The 17,017-nt window shown below is 47.8% G+C and overlaps 1 protein-coding gene across 1 annotated transcript; it reads left to right on the top strand.

Annotated features, from left to right (window-relative positions):
• The first annotated feature begins 1,619 nt into the window (after positions 1-1,619).
• WDR73 (WD repeat domain 73) lies at positions 1,620-15,329 on the top strand. The gene is made up of 8 exons (XM_053385328.1): positions 1,620-1,744; positions 2,385-2,452; positions 2,690-2,778; positions 2,940-3,028; positions 7,055-7,122; positions 9,660-9,824; positions 11,978-12,364; positions 13,866-15,329. The coding sequence occupies exons 1-8, from the start codon at positions 1,680-1,682 to the stop codon at positions 14,102-14,104; spliced, it is 1,170 nt and encodes a 389-aa protein (XP_053241303.1). The 5' UTR covers positions 1,620-1,679; the 3' UTR covers positions 14,105-15,329.
• Positions 15,330-17,017: the final 1,688 nt, after the last annotated feature.

Below are 17,017 nucleotides of genomic sequence, written 5' to 3'. Positions count from 1 at the left end.
TGAATAAGACCGGGCCCAAGACAGAACCCTGTGGCACCCCACTAGTCACTCTTCTCCAGGATGAAGAGTCCGTATAGTTAAAGCTCTGGTTTTCCAGTAGTGATGTATGGAAGTGAGGGCTGGACCATAAAGAAGGCTGATCACCAAAGAATGGATACTTTTGAATTATGGTGCTGGAGGAGACTCTTGAGAGTCCCATGGACTGCAAGAAGATCCAACCTCTCCATTCTGAAGGAAATCAGCCCTGAGTGCTCACTGGAAGGACAGATCCTGAAGCTGAGGCTCCAATACTTTGGCCACCTCCTGAGAAGAGAAGACTCCCTGGAAAAGACCCTGATGTTGGGAAAGATGGAGGGCACAAGGAGAAGGGGACGACAGAGGACGAGATGGTGGGACAGTGTTCTCGAAGCGACTGACATGAGATTGACCAAACTGCGGGAGGCAGTGGAAGACAGGAGTGCCTGGCGTGCTCTGGTCCAGGGGGTCACGGAGAGGCGGACACGACTAAACGACTAAACAATGTCACCCACGGTGGGCACCATCACTTGGCACTTTCCCTTTGTTAACGGAGAAATCTGAGGGATCCTTTGGACAAAAAACAAGGACACCAGCCACGAATAGCAGAGCAAAACAGCAGCCAGTAGGCTTGGTCTTTATTGAAGACTGTCGCGACAGGACTCCCACCTGCCACCAGGTGGAACAAGATGGAAGCCCCAAACAAAAGAGAACACAAACTTTTATTAGCTGCTCATCCCCATGTTACACCCCCCAAAACTACACCACTCATACATCACGGTTACATCATGAAAGGGGAGGTCTGGTGGCAGTGATCTGAGCATCCTGGACCCTGCCCCATGACTCCCCTTGCCCTCCACCAAACACCCATCAAGTGAAACAAAAGAGTTATTTACATTTCCCTGTTTCCCAGCCAAGTTCATCACACCCTTTTGTCTTGATCTGGGTTTGTTATTTCTGGAATGGCTACCTGTCTGGCACTCAGGTATCAGGATGCCACGAATTATCACTCAGGTGCTGAATATCAGTGAATTCTTACATTTGGTATTCTGCAGCAGAGGCCCTTTGAATAGATAGGAAGAAACTGTGATGAAGTGTTTTGTGGGGGCAAGTCACAAAAGTCACAAAAGTGATTGTGCTGGTTTTGGTAGTGGGCTGCATGTGCATGAGATCTGCTGCAGGGGCAACCCCCCACCTATACATAAATTCCTGCAACACCTTGAACCCAGGACCCCGAGAAAAGCCAAAGGGCCACCCAGCCCCCCGAGAGCCAGTGTGGAGCAGCGGTTCTGGGAAAGACCCGGGTTCGAATCCCCCCAGGAGGCGAGACCTGGGGGTCCAGTGGCTGCCTCTCTGCCTAGCCTACCTAGGGCGGGGGAGAGAGAGTCACGCGAGCCCCCCCTCGGATTCCCCAAGGGCCACGAAACCCGCGGGACCCCCAGAGGACAGCGCGGAGGTCCCGCCTGGGGCGAGCGGCTCCTCCGCTCGCAGCTGGCCGGGAGGGGAGGGGCTTTCTCCGAGCGAGGCCCCGCCCACCCCGCGCGCCCGGCGATTGGAGGGAAGCGGGCGGACACGTGGAGGAGGCCGGTTCACGTGACGGGCCGCTCTCACGTGACGGGCCGCCCTGGCTCCGCGCCGATTGCAAGTTTTGGGAGGACAGGAGGATGGAGGGAGAAGGAGAGCAGGAGGAAGAGGGAGAGGAGGAGTGGCTGCTGGAGTCCTTGAGACTGTGAGTCAGCGGGGGGGGAGGGGGGAGAGGGAGGGGAGGGAGAGAAAGGGGAGGGGAGGGGGGAGAGGGAGGGGAGATCGGGGAGGAGATGGGGGAGAAAAAGAGGGGAGGGGAGAGAGGCAGGGGAAAGAGGGGAGAGGGAGGGGAGGGGGAAGAGGAGGGAGAAGGAAAGAGAAAGGGAGGGGAGGGGGGAGAAGAAGAGGGGAGAGGGAGAGAGGGAGGGGGAAGAGGGAGGGGAGGGGGGAAGAGGAGGGAGAAGGAAAGAGAAAGGGAGGGGAGGGAGGAGGGGAGGGGGGAGAAGAAGAGGGGAGAGGGAGGGGAGGGGGAAGAGAAAGGGAGGGGAGGGAGGAGGGGGGAGAGGGAGAGAGGGAGGGGGAAGAGGGAGGGGAGGGGGGAAGAGGAGGGAGAAGGAAAGAGAAAGGGAGGGGAGGGAGGAGGGGAGGGGGAAGAGAAAGGGAGGGGAGATTGGGAGGGGAGAAGAGGTGGGTCCTGCTTTGGGCTCCCACTTTGCCTCCTTGGCCACTGGGGAGCAAGGGCTGCTCTGCCCCTTTGAGCCATCCCAGTCACTCAGTGTCCATCCGTCTGTCCATCCATCCATTCATTGCATTTCTCTCCCACTCCTCTTTTCCCGTGTTTCCAGGTACAACGATCTCCACCTGTTTGAGCTTCACGATCCCACCAGAGTCATTGAGTGGACGGGAGAAAAAAGTGAGTTTTTGTTTTCTTTCTCTTTGGCATTTTTTTTGCTTCCACTTTTTCTTTTGTTTTCTACGAATTCAGATTCCTAGTAATTTGATCAATTACCAGCTTCAGGGGTCCTTTACCTTTAGCTTTTACCAGCTGACAGTTGGGCACGATGCCTCATATTTTTCTTGATGCCCCATTTTTTTAAAAAAACAAAACTTAATGTTTTAAAAAGGAACAATGTTGGTCTGATTTCTTTAGGTATTTGTGTGGCGGGGTATGAAAATGGAAGAAGGAATGAAATCCTTCAGCTTCTCTTGCCTCAGAGGCTTTACGCAAAGGAGAACCAGGTAATGTTAATGATAATACTTTGGAGATTCCCCAACTTCAGAAGAGATAGATGTTTGTGCAAATGCTCTCCTGGGTCTCTTTTCTGCTGAGGCCCTGGCATGGATCCTTAGCTGCAGGATTGTTTTCGGGTGGAACCCTTAATTTATTTATTTTTAAACAGGGCTTATGTCCAGAAAGAGATTTCAAGGTTGAACATGGTGGATTTTCCGATCACCCCGTGTACATGCTAAAGCACGTGCCAAAGACCAGGTGAGTGGTGCTAAAAGGACTTGGCCTCTCGGTTGCTGGTTAATATATAAATTTTATTAAGGTTTATAGAGAAAAATACAGAACTTAATATCCTTTCCTTTTCTTAAAGGAGTATTATCTAGATACAATAAAAACACAAAAAGCCGGGGGGTGGGGTTAGAAATAAAGAGAACAAAAATCAGTTAAAAGAGAAAGAAAAATAAGATTAAGAAAATCCTTATTATCTGATTGCTGGTTATCTAGATGTGCAAAGCCTGCCTAGAGCATTCGGTACAGAAGTGGTACCTAAATTACCGTATTTTTCCGTGTATAACACGCCCCCATGTATAAGACTCAAAATAGAGAAATTGGGGGGGGGGGAGATTGCACAGAGTTGTTGAGCTTTCTTTGGGAGAGATTGCTAGAGTTGTTGAGCTTTTTTGGGGGGGGGTTGCCAAAAATCCCTCTCCCGCAGGACGGTAACAGCCAACCACACACACATCGGCAAAGCCACCAATCATCTGCACGCTCGCAAAACGTAATTGCCAATCACCCACCCAATTGCCACAGTAGCCAATAACCAGCGGACCATCACCAGACTTGCCAAGGGGTCCAGACATGCAAAGGAAGTTCTATTGGACTTTGGGTGGTGGGACTTCAGAGGTGTTTGCCTATGTTCATCTTATACCTGAGTCTTGCCCTGCCATGTCTGCTTATGCTAATCTTGTACCAAGGACTTGTCTGGACATGTTTGCCAAGGTTAAACTAGTGTAACCCCTGTCTACCCCTCCCCTTTTGTGACATGTCAGTGATGTAGCAATGATGCTGTACAAACTGTATTCTGGGATATGGTGGGAAACTTTTAAAAGTCCTTGTCGCCCCATCCTCGGGGTTCAAAATTCCTCTTTGAACCTGTTGCGCAATAAACTTTGGTCAACAGCTATTTGCTCTGGTTGGTGGCTGGATTCCTTCTTTTATGTACCACCTATAGATCATTTTCATTATATTTTCTCTTAAGGCGTTACACGCCGTAAACTTCAACCCGGTGGTCCACAACTTTTCCCAATCAGCAAACATGATGTTATGACCAATGTCCTGAGCCCATTTAATCATACTCGATTTTACCATTTCATCTTGTGTATTCCATTTCAGCAGCAGATTATACATTTTTGACAAATTCTTAGTACTGGATTCTAACAGTTCAGTCTCTAATTTTGATTTTTCCACCTGGAAGCCTATTTTACTGTCTAATTTAAACACTTCATTTATTTGATGATAATGTAACCAATCTCTCACCTTCCCTTTTAGTTTTTCAAAACTCTGCAATCTCAGTTTGTCCCCTTCCTTTTCCAAGATTTCCCAATATCTTGGCCATTTCGACTCCATATTTAGCTTTTTAACTGCTTTAGCTTCCATTGGTGATAACCATCTTGGAGTCTTATTTTCCAGCAAGTCCTTATATCTAACCCAGACATTTAATAGTGCTTTCCTGACAATATGATTTTTGAAACTTTTATGCGCTTTAACCTTGTCGTACCACAAATATGCATGCCACCCAAAAATATTATTAAATCCTTCCAAATCCAAAATGTCTGTGTTTTCAAGAAGCAGCCATTCTTTTAGCCAGCAGAAAGCTGCCGCTTCATAATACAATTTAAAGTCTGGCAGGGCAAACCCCCCTCTTTCCTTTGAATCCGTTAATATCTTAAATTTTATTCTGGGCTTCTTGCCCTGCCAGACAAATTTAGATATATCTTTCTGCCACTTCTTGAAACAATCCATTTTGTCCATTATTTGTAATGCTTGGAACAAAAACAACATTCTTGGCAATACATTCATTTTTATAACTGCAATTCGACCTAACAAGGAAAGCTTCAGATCTGACCAGATCTCCAGATCTTTTTTCACTTCTGTCCAAGTTTTTTCATAATTGTCTTTAAATAGATTCACATTCTTAGCTGTCATATTCACACCCAGATATTTCACTTTTTTAACCACAGTCAACCCCGTCTCATTCTGAAACCTTTCTTTTTCAATCTGTGTTAAATTTTTCTCCAATACCTTAGTCTTTAACTTATTCAGTTTAAATCCTGCCAATTGACCAAACTCTTGAATTATTTCCAAAACTCTTTTCGTGCTAGCTTCTGGCTCTTGCAATGTAAGTACTAGGTCATCTGCAAATGCTCTCAGTTTATATTGTTTAACTCCGACCTGAATCCCTTTAACCAACTGGTCCCTCCTGATCATATTAAGTAAAACCTCCAGGACCGATATAAAAAGTAATGGGGAGATAGGGCACCCCTGTCGTGTCCCTTTTTCAATCTTAAACTCTTCTGTTACCACATTATTTACAATTAATTTTGCTTTCTGTTCAGAATATATTGCACCTATACCATTTTCAAACCCTTGGCCTACCCCCATCCCCCGGAGGTTTTTCAACATGAAGCTCCAAGAAATATTGTCAAAGGCTTTCTCGGCGTCCACAAATATCAAAACGGCCTTAGTGTTTATGTTCACTTCCAACTTCTCCAAAATGTCAATTATATTCCTTACATTGTCCGACAAATGCCTTTTCGGGAGAAAGCCCGCCTGGTCTCCATGAATCTCCTCCATCAAAACTCTTTTCAGTCTCTTTGCTAAAACATCAGCAAAGATTTTGTAATCCACATTTAATAAGGAGATGGGTCGGTAGTTCTTAAGTTGAGTCTTTTCAGTCTCTGTCTTTGGTATAAGTGTAATGTAGGCCTCTCTCCACGTATCGGGTGCCCTTCTCCCCTCCATGATCTCGTTACAGACTTCCTTCAAAGGTTGTATAAGCCCTTCCTTCAAAACTTTGTAATATTTGGAAGTCAGTCCATCCGGTCCAGGTGATTTACCCAACGTCATGTTTTGAATGGCATCTTCTATTTCCTGTGCTGATATCTCCTGGTTCAAAATTGTCTTACTTTCCTGGGAAATCTTTTTCAGCCCATTTTTCTCGAGGAATTGTTGTATATCTGTTTCTTTCTGCGGCCCTTGTGTATACAGTTGTCTAAAGTAGCTCTGAAAACAGTTCCTAATTTCCACTGGGTTGCATATGTTCTTTCCCTCCACTTCTAAGTTTGTTACCGTGTTAAGTTTTTGTCTCTTCTTTATTTGCCAAGCCAATAACTTGCCACATTTATCTGCGGATTCAAAAGTCTTCTGTCTCATTTGTTTAATTTTCCATTCTATTTCTTGATTCATCAGTTCCATATATTGTGTTTGGTACAATTTAATTTCTCTTAAAATCTCTTGCGATTTTGGCTTCAGTCTCAATTTCCTTTCCCCTTCTTTTATCTTTTCCAAGATTTTCTCTTTCCTCTCATTTTGCTTTCTTTTCTTTAGTGTATTTTGTTGTATCAAAAACCCTCTCATCACGGCTTTACTTGCGTCCCATACTATTCTTTTTTCTACTTTAGTCCTTAGATTGATTTCGAAGTAATCTTTCAGAGTTTTTTGGGCCTTTTTACAAATCTCCTCGTCTCTAAATAAGGTGTCATTCATTCTCCATCTGAAGGAACCAGTTGTTGTTTGCTTCATCACCATCTTTACTGCGTTATGGTCGGAGAGAGTTTTTGGGCAGATTTCCACTTTCTTTATATTCGACGCCATACTGCTAGTCACCCAAATTTGGTCAATCCGAGTCCATGTCAACAACAAATAAACTTTGGTCAACAGCTATTTGCTCTGGTTGGTGGCTGGATTCCTTCTTTTATTCCGCAGGGACTCGCGGGCTCTGCCCAACCAGCTGGGGGACTGAGCAGCCTCACACCTTGATTTTTCCGTAACACGTATTAAATACTCGTCTTATGCACGGAAACATACGGTAGTTCTAGTGTCCTTGCAGTGCAGAGCGGACTGTGCTGACAGCCTTGGGAGCCGGGAGCCTTGATCATCCTGAACTGGAGTTCTCTGTTGACAATATGTCAGGGATGCCTCTTTCCAGGGTTTTTGTGTGAGTGGAAGCCCACACATCTCCTGCGCCTTTCCCATGAATTCCTAACTCTTTTTTGCTTGTGGCTGTAGCTTGCTGGTGACAAGTGGCCCATCAGACGGCTCCCTGCAGGTGTGGCACGTGGGGCAGGATGAAACAGGTGCGTCAATCAGCAAATCGCTGCTTAATGTATTTTATTATTATTATTATTATTATTAATTAATTAAATTCACCTGTATTGTGCCTTGCATCTGAAGATTGCAGGGCAGTTTCCAGTACAAAAACCCCTAATTCAAAAGAAAACCTACATAGTTTATTTTCCTTTCACTGCACCGTGAGGCTTGCCACGTGCCCGAAAGGCTGAAACTAATATTTTCTACTTTATAATTAACATAAGGGGTCTCTGCTGCATGATAATGTCACAAAAGCCAGGCTGCTGGATGAGGCCAAAGGACCATCTAGTCCAGGCCTCCTGCTCTCACAGGGGCCAACCAGATGCCTCTTCTGGGAAACCCACAAGTGGGATCTGAGCACAAGAGCAACTCTCCCCTCCTGTGGCTTCGACCAACTAGGATTCTGGAGACAGAGCAGAGCCATCCTGAGCAGTAGCCTTCGATTGCCCTCTCCTCCTCCTTGAATTTGCCTAATCCTCTTTTAAACCCACCCAAGCAGGTGGCCATGACTGCCTCCTGTGGCAGGGAGTTCCACAGTTTAACTCTTGAAGAACAGCTTTCTGCTGCATGCCCTGAGTTCTCCAACATTCACCGAATGTCTGCGAGTTCATGTGTTATAAAAGGAGGGAGGAGAGTGTAGCATTCCCAAAGCAAGGAGGGATTGGACTCTGATTAATAAAATACACACGAGGCTTGAACCAGCAAGACTCTGGAAGGAGTGCGTATAATAATTCTCTCTCCACCCCTTGGCCCAGGTTGTTTTATTCACAAAAGAACTTTTTACACAGTGTTCGTAAGAACCAATCAGATTTCCTCTGAGCATTTCAAAAAAACCCCACGTGGGAGAAAGTCAGATCAGAAGAAATTCTTTTAACTACAAAGAAACTATTTCCTACTTGAGCGTGCATATGTAGATCAGAGTAAATAAAATAGGAAGCAAGGAGGAATGCTTTTAGCAAACTTCGGAGGTCATAAACAGCAGTAAACAGGAGAGGAAGGAAGGGTAGTATTTAACTTCTCTTTGTGAACTCTCTTCCTGGCCCTAAGATTAACAAAACTAACGATAGCTACGTCAAGGAAGCTACCTTCTATCTTTATGACCCAGGATGCCTGATGAAGCAACCGGCAACTGGTCTGTGTATTTAGAATGCTTATACGTGCCTGTCAGGCATAGAGAAAGCAAATGGCAGAGGTGCGGAGGCTTGTGGGATTCGATCAGAAACTATTGTCAATGAATCAAACCCAGTCATCGCGGAAACAATGGCTTGCTCCATATTTCACAATCCCTCATAGTAATCCCACCTGACCCCCACACTCTGGATATTTGCACCCCTACAGAAGAGCTTTCCTCCATCCAATTCTTCCAGGTCATAAGATTCTCCAGTCCACAATTACATCTCCCTTTCTGCAGCCGTTAAATCGGGATTCCTTAAACGCGCACCGCAAGAGCGGTGAGTTTGCGGTGAGGATCACACTTCAAAACGACCTTGACAGATTAGAGAACTGGGCCAAAACAAACAAGATGAATTTTAACAGGGAGAAATGTAAAGTATTGCACTTGGGCAAAAAAAATGAGAGGCACAAATACAAGATGGGTGACACCTGGCTTGAGAGCAGTACATGTGAAAAGGATCTAGGAGTCTTGGTCGACCACAAACTTGACATGAGCCAACAGTGTGACGCGGCAGCTAAAAAAGCCAATGCAATTCTGGGCTGCATCAATAGGAGTATAGCATCTAGATCAAGGGAAGTAATAGTGCCACTGTATTCTGCTCTGGTCAGACCTCACCTGGAGTACTGTGTCCAGTTCTGGGCGCCACAGTTCAAGAAGGACACTGACAAACTGGAACGTGTCCAGAGGAGGGCAACCAAAATGGTCAAAGGCCTGGAAACGATGCCTTATGAGGAACGGCTAAGGGAGCTGGGCATGTTTAGCCTGGAGAAGAGGAGGTTAAGGGGTGATATGATAGCCATGTTCAAATATATAAAAGGATGTCACATAGAGGAGGGAGAAAGGTGGTTTTCTGCTGCTCCAGAGAAGCAGACACGGAGCAATGGATCCAAACTACAAGAAAGAAGATTCCCCCTAAACATTAGGAAGAACTTCCTGACAGTAAGAGCTGTTCGACAGTGGAATTTGCTGCCAAGGAGTGTGGTGGAGTCTCCTTCTTTGGAGGTCTTTAAGCGGAGGCTTGACAACCATATGTCGGGAGTGCTCTGATGGTGTTTCCTGCTTGGCAGGGGGTTGGACTTGATGGGCCTTGTGGTCTCTTCCAACTCTATGATTCTATGAGTTTCCAGTTCGAACCCGACCGTCTTCGCTCGGCCTTAACTGGCGCTTCTGGGTTCCAGATTCCAGTTTGCTGGTACTTATATAGAGACCCTGCCCCAATATTGATGGACTTCAATTCCCACCTGCCCCAGCCAGCACAGGCAGTGCTCAGGGATTGTGGGGGTTGTAGAGAGCATAGAGACACACACAGCCATATCTTGGGGATAAGTGTCTTTTCCCTTCCTCCCACAGATGTTATTAAGCCCCTCTACACTATCCGCACCATGCAAGGAGAGGAGCAGTGCTGGGCAAAGATTGCAACTGCCTTCTCCAAATCGGCGTGGGTCCTTCATGGCCTGCGGGTCAGCGATGTTCAGGTGACCGAGATGGAATCCAGGAGAACCATCTTCATGGCAGGTAGCTTTTGGTCTTGCGGGATAAAACCCTTAATAATAATAATAATAATAATAATAATAATAATAATAATTTATTATTTATACCCCGCCCATCTGGCTGAGTTTCCCCAGCCACTCTGGGCTGCTCCCAATCGAGTGTTAAAAACAAGACAGCATTAAATATTAAGAACTTCCCTAAACAGGGCTGCCTTCAGATGTCTTTTAAAAATAAGATAGCTGCTTATTTCCTTCACATCTGAAGGGAGGGCGTTCCACAGGGCAGGCACCACTACCGAGAAGGCCCTCTGCCTGGTTCCCTGAAACCTCACTTCTTGCAATGAGGGAACCGCCAGAAGGCCCTCGGAGCTGGACCTCAGTGTCTGGGCTGAACGATGCGGGTGGAGACGCAATAAAAACAAAAAACAAAAACAAAAAGTCCTGTTGTCTTCCAAATTGTAATCTTAACATTTTTGACTTCCCACGGTCTGAATGTTAGGCAAAGCTGTTTGCAATATAGAGAAATCGTATTCCACAAATATCAGTCATTTGGAGATTGATCAGCCTTTGGAGATTGCATTCTCCCCCCTCCGGGCTCTAGATGACGTTTGATGTGATCGAGAATCCTGGACTCAGGGACAGAGAATTACAAAGCATTAAAACCGAGATGTGGAAAATATGGAAACGAGGAGGAGAGGGAGGACTGAGATCTGGAGATATGCTTCAGAGCTCCGAAAAATTAATAATTATAATCTGGACTATAATTTGGTCTTTTTTATTTTGGTTTTTTTATTTTAATTGGAGTATTATGATTGGATATATTAATTGGATTTTTTTTATTGGAAAATGTTTTTTTTTTTAAAAAAAGAGTCTCCTTAAGATTAAGAGTCCCATGCCCCAGCTACTGATCCAACCCTCAAAAGTTGGCCTGAAGCCTCTTCTGAAGACATTATTTTCACTTTTGCCTTTGTGACAGCTGCAGTTCCAGAGGCCCCTGATACAGAGGCCCTTCTTTGCATAGAAAGATCGACTTTGTATTGTCTACCAGATCTCAAAGTTGTTTCTTGTGAGTCTTCTTTCTGTTTACCATCTGCCATAACAAAGTCTTTCACTCAAGGTCATTCCCACACTCTTAAGCTGTCAGAAGAAAGAGTTCTCAGGTTTTAAGCTCCACTTGTTGCTGAAACTATTCACAAATCCTCTAGAGGGCGTAAAATCAGTTCTTTAACTTCAAATTGTTCCCACACCTTCCAAAAAACAAAAGCCCTCCTAGTCCCTTTCTTTGTAGAAGATCCAAATCAATAGTATCCTGCAGATAACTTAGTATGTAACAAAATAGGATGTTTCAAGTAGAGAGTAGCCAAAGTCAATATTACAGTTACTTTCTGACCTTTTTGTAGCGGCAGTCCTTAGCCGGTGCTTTTTCTCAGGCAGTCCGACCCCTCGGTAAAGAAGCAGCGGTAAACAGTTCAATTTCTTTTGAAACAGGCAGGGAATCACTTTAAAATCTTCTCCCCCCCCCCTCCTGCCTTCGGGGGAGGGAGTTCTTTGCTTGGTGGTGGATTTCTTAGCTCGTAAACTTTCCTGTCAAAAGTTACAGCTGAAATGCCTTTCGCTTTGATCTTGCTACAGAACGGAAAGCAGACTTCCTTTTTGATGCTTATCCGTCTCGGTGCCCAATTTCATTAATTTTAGCGTCCGATTATGTTTTAAAACTCAATCCTACTCACGGAAAGTTGCTCTTTTTAATCCAAATTCACCGGAAGAAGTCAGCGCTCTCCGCTAATGGCGACGCGGCTTCGCTTCGCAGGCTGGGTGAAAGCGACTCTCAGCACCGCTCCATACACCCTCCGCTGATCCGTAGCCTTTAAAAAGGCTATTTCACAACGTCGGGGGGGCGCAAAGGTGCCCGCCGAGTCTCCAGTTCACAGGCTACGCGCCTGTGATTTTTGGGGGTCCTCGCTCCGCCGTGGCTGCAGGACCCGAACCCACGAAGCAGATCTCTCCCGGAGCTCCGGGAGAAATCCGCCATTAAGCGCTGGCTCTAACCGGAAGTGGACGGCCACCTGTCCTGGATGCTTTAGCTGAGATTCCTGCATTGTAGGGGGTTGGACTGGATGACCTTTGGGGGTCCCTCCCAAGCCTACGATCCCCTTGTGCTCTTGTCTCCTTTTGTAGGCTCCCCAAACACCGATGAGGTTGCCACCCTGGAGTTCCTGGACGAAGCCGCCGTCCTGGCCTGCGGCATGAAGGGGCAGCTGTTCCTGGCTGACACCAGGCAGCCGCAGGGTCTCCTGCGGGTCGCTGAGGATGCCCACGTCTCTGAGGCGCTGCCTGGGCAGAGCTGGTGTGCTGGAGTTTGCTGCGCCCCCCTGCCATCCTCTGGGGGCAGGCGGCTGGTGGCCCGCCTCTCCTCTGCCGGCCGCGTCATGCTGACCGACCTCAGAAACCCGGCGAGAGCTGTGAAGATGGCTCAGTGCTGTGTGCCCACGGGTGGCCTCTGTGGGGCAGGGTTCCTCTCGGTCTCCTTTGCACCTCTGCTTGGAGAACACCTGGCCGTCTCAGGTAAGCCTGTGGGGCAGAGATCTCGGTAATTCTTTGGTCCTGTTTGTGCCAGAATTTGGAGGGTGGGGAGAAATTTAGCTGCTAGTGTCACGCTGCCTAGGCTTTAAAGGTAAAGGACTCTTGGACGGTTAAGTCCAGTCAAAGGCAACTCTGGGGTTGTGCTCATCTCGCTTTCAGGCCGAGAGAGCCAGCGTTTGTCCACAGACAGTTTTCCGCGTCATGTGGCCAGCAGGACTACACTGCTACTGCCGCACGGAGGACCATGGCGAGTGCCAGAGCGCACGGAAACACCGTTTACCTTCCCACTGCAGTGGTACCTATTTATCTACTCACACTGGTGTGCTTTTGAACTGCAAGGTTGGCAGGAGCTGGGACAGAGCAACGGGAGCTCACCCCATCACGGGGATTTGAACCGCCGACCTTCCAATCGGCAAGCCCAAGAGGCTCAGTGGTTTATACCACAGTGCCACCGGTGTCCTAGTCTTGGCTCAAGGGCTACAGAAAACCCGAGTGAATGGGGTGTGGGGGCAAGTCAACAACCTCAGGGGCCATATCTGGTTGGAGACACAACTTTTGACATGACAGGGGAGCTTTGGGCAAAACAGCCACGGTTCTCCGCTTCTGTAAAGTGGGAATCCTATCCAGTGGAGAGGTGCCCTTTGGGCTGGGTTACAGTAGCCTCTTGCCCAGCTGCCAGGCTCTGCAGCAAAACCTCACTTCATTCTCCAGAGCAGCTGCTTCCAATCTGAGAAACATTTTAAATGTTGTGAGGATCCTATGCCCTTTTAAAATGTGTAGGGAGGGTGGAATTTGGACAACCCTCGGGGTCCTTTCCAATTCTGCAGGTCCACAATCTCTGAGCATGGCTGGAGCAACATTTCTCCAATTGTCGCATGCTCAGGTGCAGCCACAGGGGCCTGCACCCCTTCTCCTGTTCAGCCTCCGCATTTGGGGTGCCGTTTCACCTCCAAATACCAGCTGGTAGGTTGTGGTCTAAACCCGAGCCTCTGGGGCTTGCCGATCACAAGGTCGGTGGTTCGAATCCCCACGACGAAGTGAGCTCCCGCTGCTCTGTGCCAGCTCCTGCCAACCTAGCAGTTCAAAAGCACGTCAAAGTGCAAGTAGATAAATAGGTACCACTGCGGCGGGAAGGTAAACGGCGTTTCCTTGTGCTCTGGTTTCCATCACGGTGTTCTGTTGCGCCAGAAGTGGTTTAGTCCTGCTGGCCACATGACCCGGAAAGCTGTCTGTGGACAAACGCGAGCTCCCTCGGCCTGAAATTGAGATGAGTGCCGCAACCCCATAGTTGCCTTTGACTGGACTTAACCATCCAGGGGTACTTTACCTTTTTACCTTTACCCCGCAGGCGATGGAGGCGCCCTGAGCAGGATGCTGCCCTTGCCAGGGCCCTGATCCTGTTAGGTACCTTCCATGCTCCTTCCCTCTTCTCCCTCCTCTGTGCTGGGAAGTGCTCACCTCTCCCCTCCCCCCCCCCTTGCAGGCTTCGACGGAACTGTGCGGGTCTACGACACACACAACTGGGTCCCGTCCGTGCAGGACGCCAAACCGGCCTTCGTCCACAAAGGGCACGTCTTCAGCGGGGCGGGCAAAGCTGGAGTCGCAGCCCCGGTCGTCACAACCCACGCCTGGCACCCCTCCAAGCCCCGGACGTTGCTGTCGGCGGCGAGCGATGGGTCGCTGCATGTGTGGGACTGGTCTGAGCTCTGCGCGGCCAGCTAGCCCAGTTCTCTACACTGCACATTGGAGAAATGAAGGGGTCCAGTCGCACCCCCTGGAAGCAATTGGATATCTTGCAAAGGAAGGGTTTTTTGGGGGGGTTGCATCTTTGTGGAGCTCACCCTGCGCGGCAGTTCTTCCTAATGATTTGTCTTTTGAGAGAAGGTCCAAACCCAATACCTTCAGTATTCTGTGGCTGCAAACCTCTGCCAGTTGTGTCACATAGGAACGCAGGACAGAGTGGGCAAAATGAAGCATATGAGGCTGGCTACAAAACTGGGGGTCTTTTTAGTCTTGCCCCCCCCAAAAGAGAACCTGGTGCCCACACAATGACCTTTTAAGGTACCAGGTTTGTCCTTCTTTTTACAGTTGTTGTACCGGTGTCGTTTCTGATTTTATCCTGCGTTACATTTCGGTGTCCTGTTTTATGTTTCTGGTTTTTACTTGTGACCCGCCCAGACATGTGTGCCAACTTGAATATAATATTGGGGAGGGCAGTAGGTAAGCCCTACTCCCCCTTAATCGATTGCAATGTGTAGCATGCAGCCCCCCCCCATTTGAATGGCAATACCAAGTAACTTTGGAAGGGCCTGGTCCCCTCAAATATTTTATGGGGGTGCGAAGACCCCTCAGCCCCTAGAAGTTGGCTCCTATGCGCCCAGAGGACGTTTTTCGTCCGGTGGTGGCTCAATATAGGAGTTAAATAAATAGGTGGTGCAGGCATTGTGCAGGGGAGAGAATTAGGCTCTGTAGGTCTCAGCTGCTGACATCAGCAAAGGGGAAAAGCCGTTTGAGGGCTGCCTCCCCTTCTGCTTCTTAAGTATTGTTGCAGTGCATTTGCTTCCCCCCCCCCCTTAAAGAGATTGTAGGTACGGTCAAAGTTGTTCAGTAGAAGCCATCTTTGCATTCTGGCTTTCAGGGGTGGCTAAGATCAACGTGAGATTAGTGACCCTCCAGGGCGCAAATGGGCTGTTCCGTTCTTCCCCCTTAGGAGCAGAGGAAGAGGGGAAGGGGTCTCAGAGGGTCCTTGCCTGCCAGCTCCCATAGGATGTCACGTTCAAACAGTTTTATGGGCTGCGTGCAGCATGGTTTTTAAGCTTTGCCCGTTGGGCTTGTGCAAACCACACAGAGCCCTGTAAAATGGGGTGTGGACCCCCTCGTCACTATTTTCGAAGACCTCCCTTATCACTAGGTACCCATTTTATGGCTCTGTTTGTTCATACAATCCGCACACACAATCCGAGGCAGTGAATAAAAACAAAAGACCAACTTATCAGTGAAGCCTTGGCACTTGGAATGCTGTACTTAAGTTTAACAATAAATGAGTTTTCCTAAGCTGGGAGGTTTTAATTTTCTTCCTGAAGCCTTTTGAATGTGGCACCTTCTAGGGCTACCCCCAAGTGAGTGTTCACCATTAGCAAAACATGCAAAAAGTGTCGTCCCCCCCCCCCTGTTTTTTGTCATTGAGCCAGGAATAAACCACTCTCTCCGTACCGTCTTTAGAGCAGAGAAAGCTGCCAGACTCAGTGAGGAGGGAGGGCGGAAACTTGATGTTTTTGGCACGCTGGGCAGCCAGTGTGGAGTAGCGGTTAGAGTGCTGGACAAGGACACAGGAGACAGGGGTTCAAATCCCAACGCAGCTATGAAGTTCCCTGGGTGAGATTGGGCCAGCCGCTGCCTCTCAGCCTAATTCTACCTCGCAGGTTTGCTATTCTGAGGATTAAATGGGGAGCAGTGTGTACGCCCCCTTGAACTACTGGGAGGAAAAGGTGGGAGGGATATAAGTGCAATAATAACAGCAACAAATTGGACTCTGGGGGGAGGCAATTGATGAGATGTCGCATCGCAACAGACACCACCAATTCAAGATGCCACATCAGGGAAGAAGACGTTTGCTGAGATGGATGTTTGAATTTGTGGCGCTCTGCCATGGAAGCAACAGGAGAACTCAGCAGAGGGAATGGGGTTTGGGGCAACAACACTCTGCTCCTATTGTTTCTTGTGATGTGTGTGTACATGTAACCTGCAATAAGTTTTGTTTTTTTCCAAAACGCTAGTATCATTTTGCTTTCGGAATCTATCCTTCTATGGACTGAGATAAGGGAAGTGTGGACTTTATAGTCAGCCAGGAGCCTTTTAGAAGTTTTGGACTACAAACTCCATCATTCAGCGCTGCCATACTGTGGATGATGGGAATTGTAGTCAAAAATACCTGTAATTTGGTTCAATGGTTTGCAGCTTTTATTTCACCCCACCGCTCCGCATTACTGTTTTCCATGGGGACTTTTCTCTTTTTTTTTCAGCGCTGACACTACATGCAACAAAATATTTGATAGGAAGCTGAGGTGGGGGAGAAACACCTGGAAGACACCAGGCCAGGGGGGAGGCTGCTTTAGTCATACCTGACCAACTACAACAAAAAAGGCCTTCCCAGTGTCTGTCGTGGGCATTTCTGGCAAAACAACTCCGGTTCAAGTAAGAGAGACACAAAAGAAGTCAGGGACCCTGCGAGAGCACTTTGTATTTTTCTAAGATTAATAAACTAGAATAATTTATTTGACAAAAACACAGAAAACGTCACGGATACAGTGGAGGAAGCCAAGGTGTTTTCCTACACCCCCCCCCTTAAAGAACAGTACAAAGGAACCACGTTACAAAACGGACCGCCTGGTTTGCTAAGCTAGAGTTTGCAAAGGGCTCCCTTCGCCCTGGATGTGTTCAGCCTTCCTCCCCCTCTCTCCCAGGGAAAGGGGCAGCCGTAACTGTGCTCTGCTTGCCTCTCAAACCCCCAAACACACGCTTAATAGCAGGGGCCTGAGACCCAAAATGCTTCTGGCAAACGTGGAAGTTGCAAAAAGTCAACACAGCAACGTAAAACACAACCGCGGATGGGACTGAACACAAAATCTGGGCAGG

The sequence above is a fragment of the Podarcis raffonei genome, chromosome 4 (assembly GCF_027172205.1).
Source record: "Podarcis raffonei isolate rPodRaf1 chromosome 4, rPodRaf1.pri, whole genome shotgun sequence".
Taxonomy (NCBI): domain Eukaryota; kingdom Metazoa; phylum Chordata; class Lepidosauria; order Squamata; family Lacertidae; genus Podarcis; species Podarcis raffonei.
Note: the sequence above shows the minus strand (reverse complement) of the source record. Positions and strands in the feature narration are given on the sequence as shown.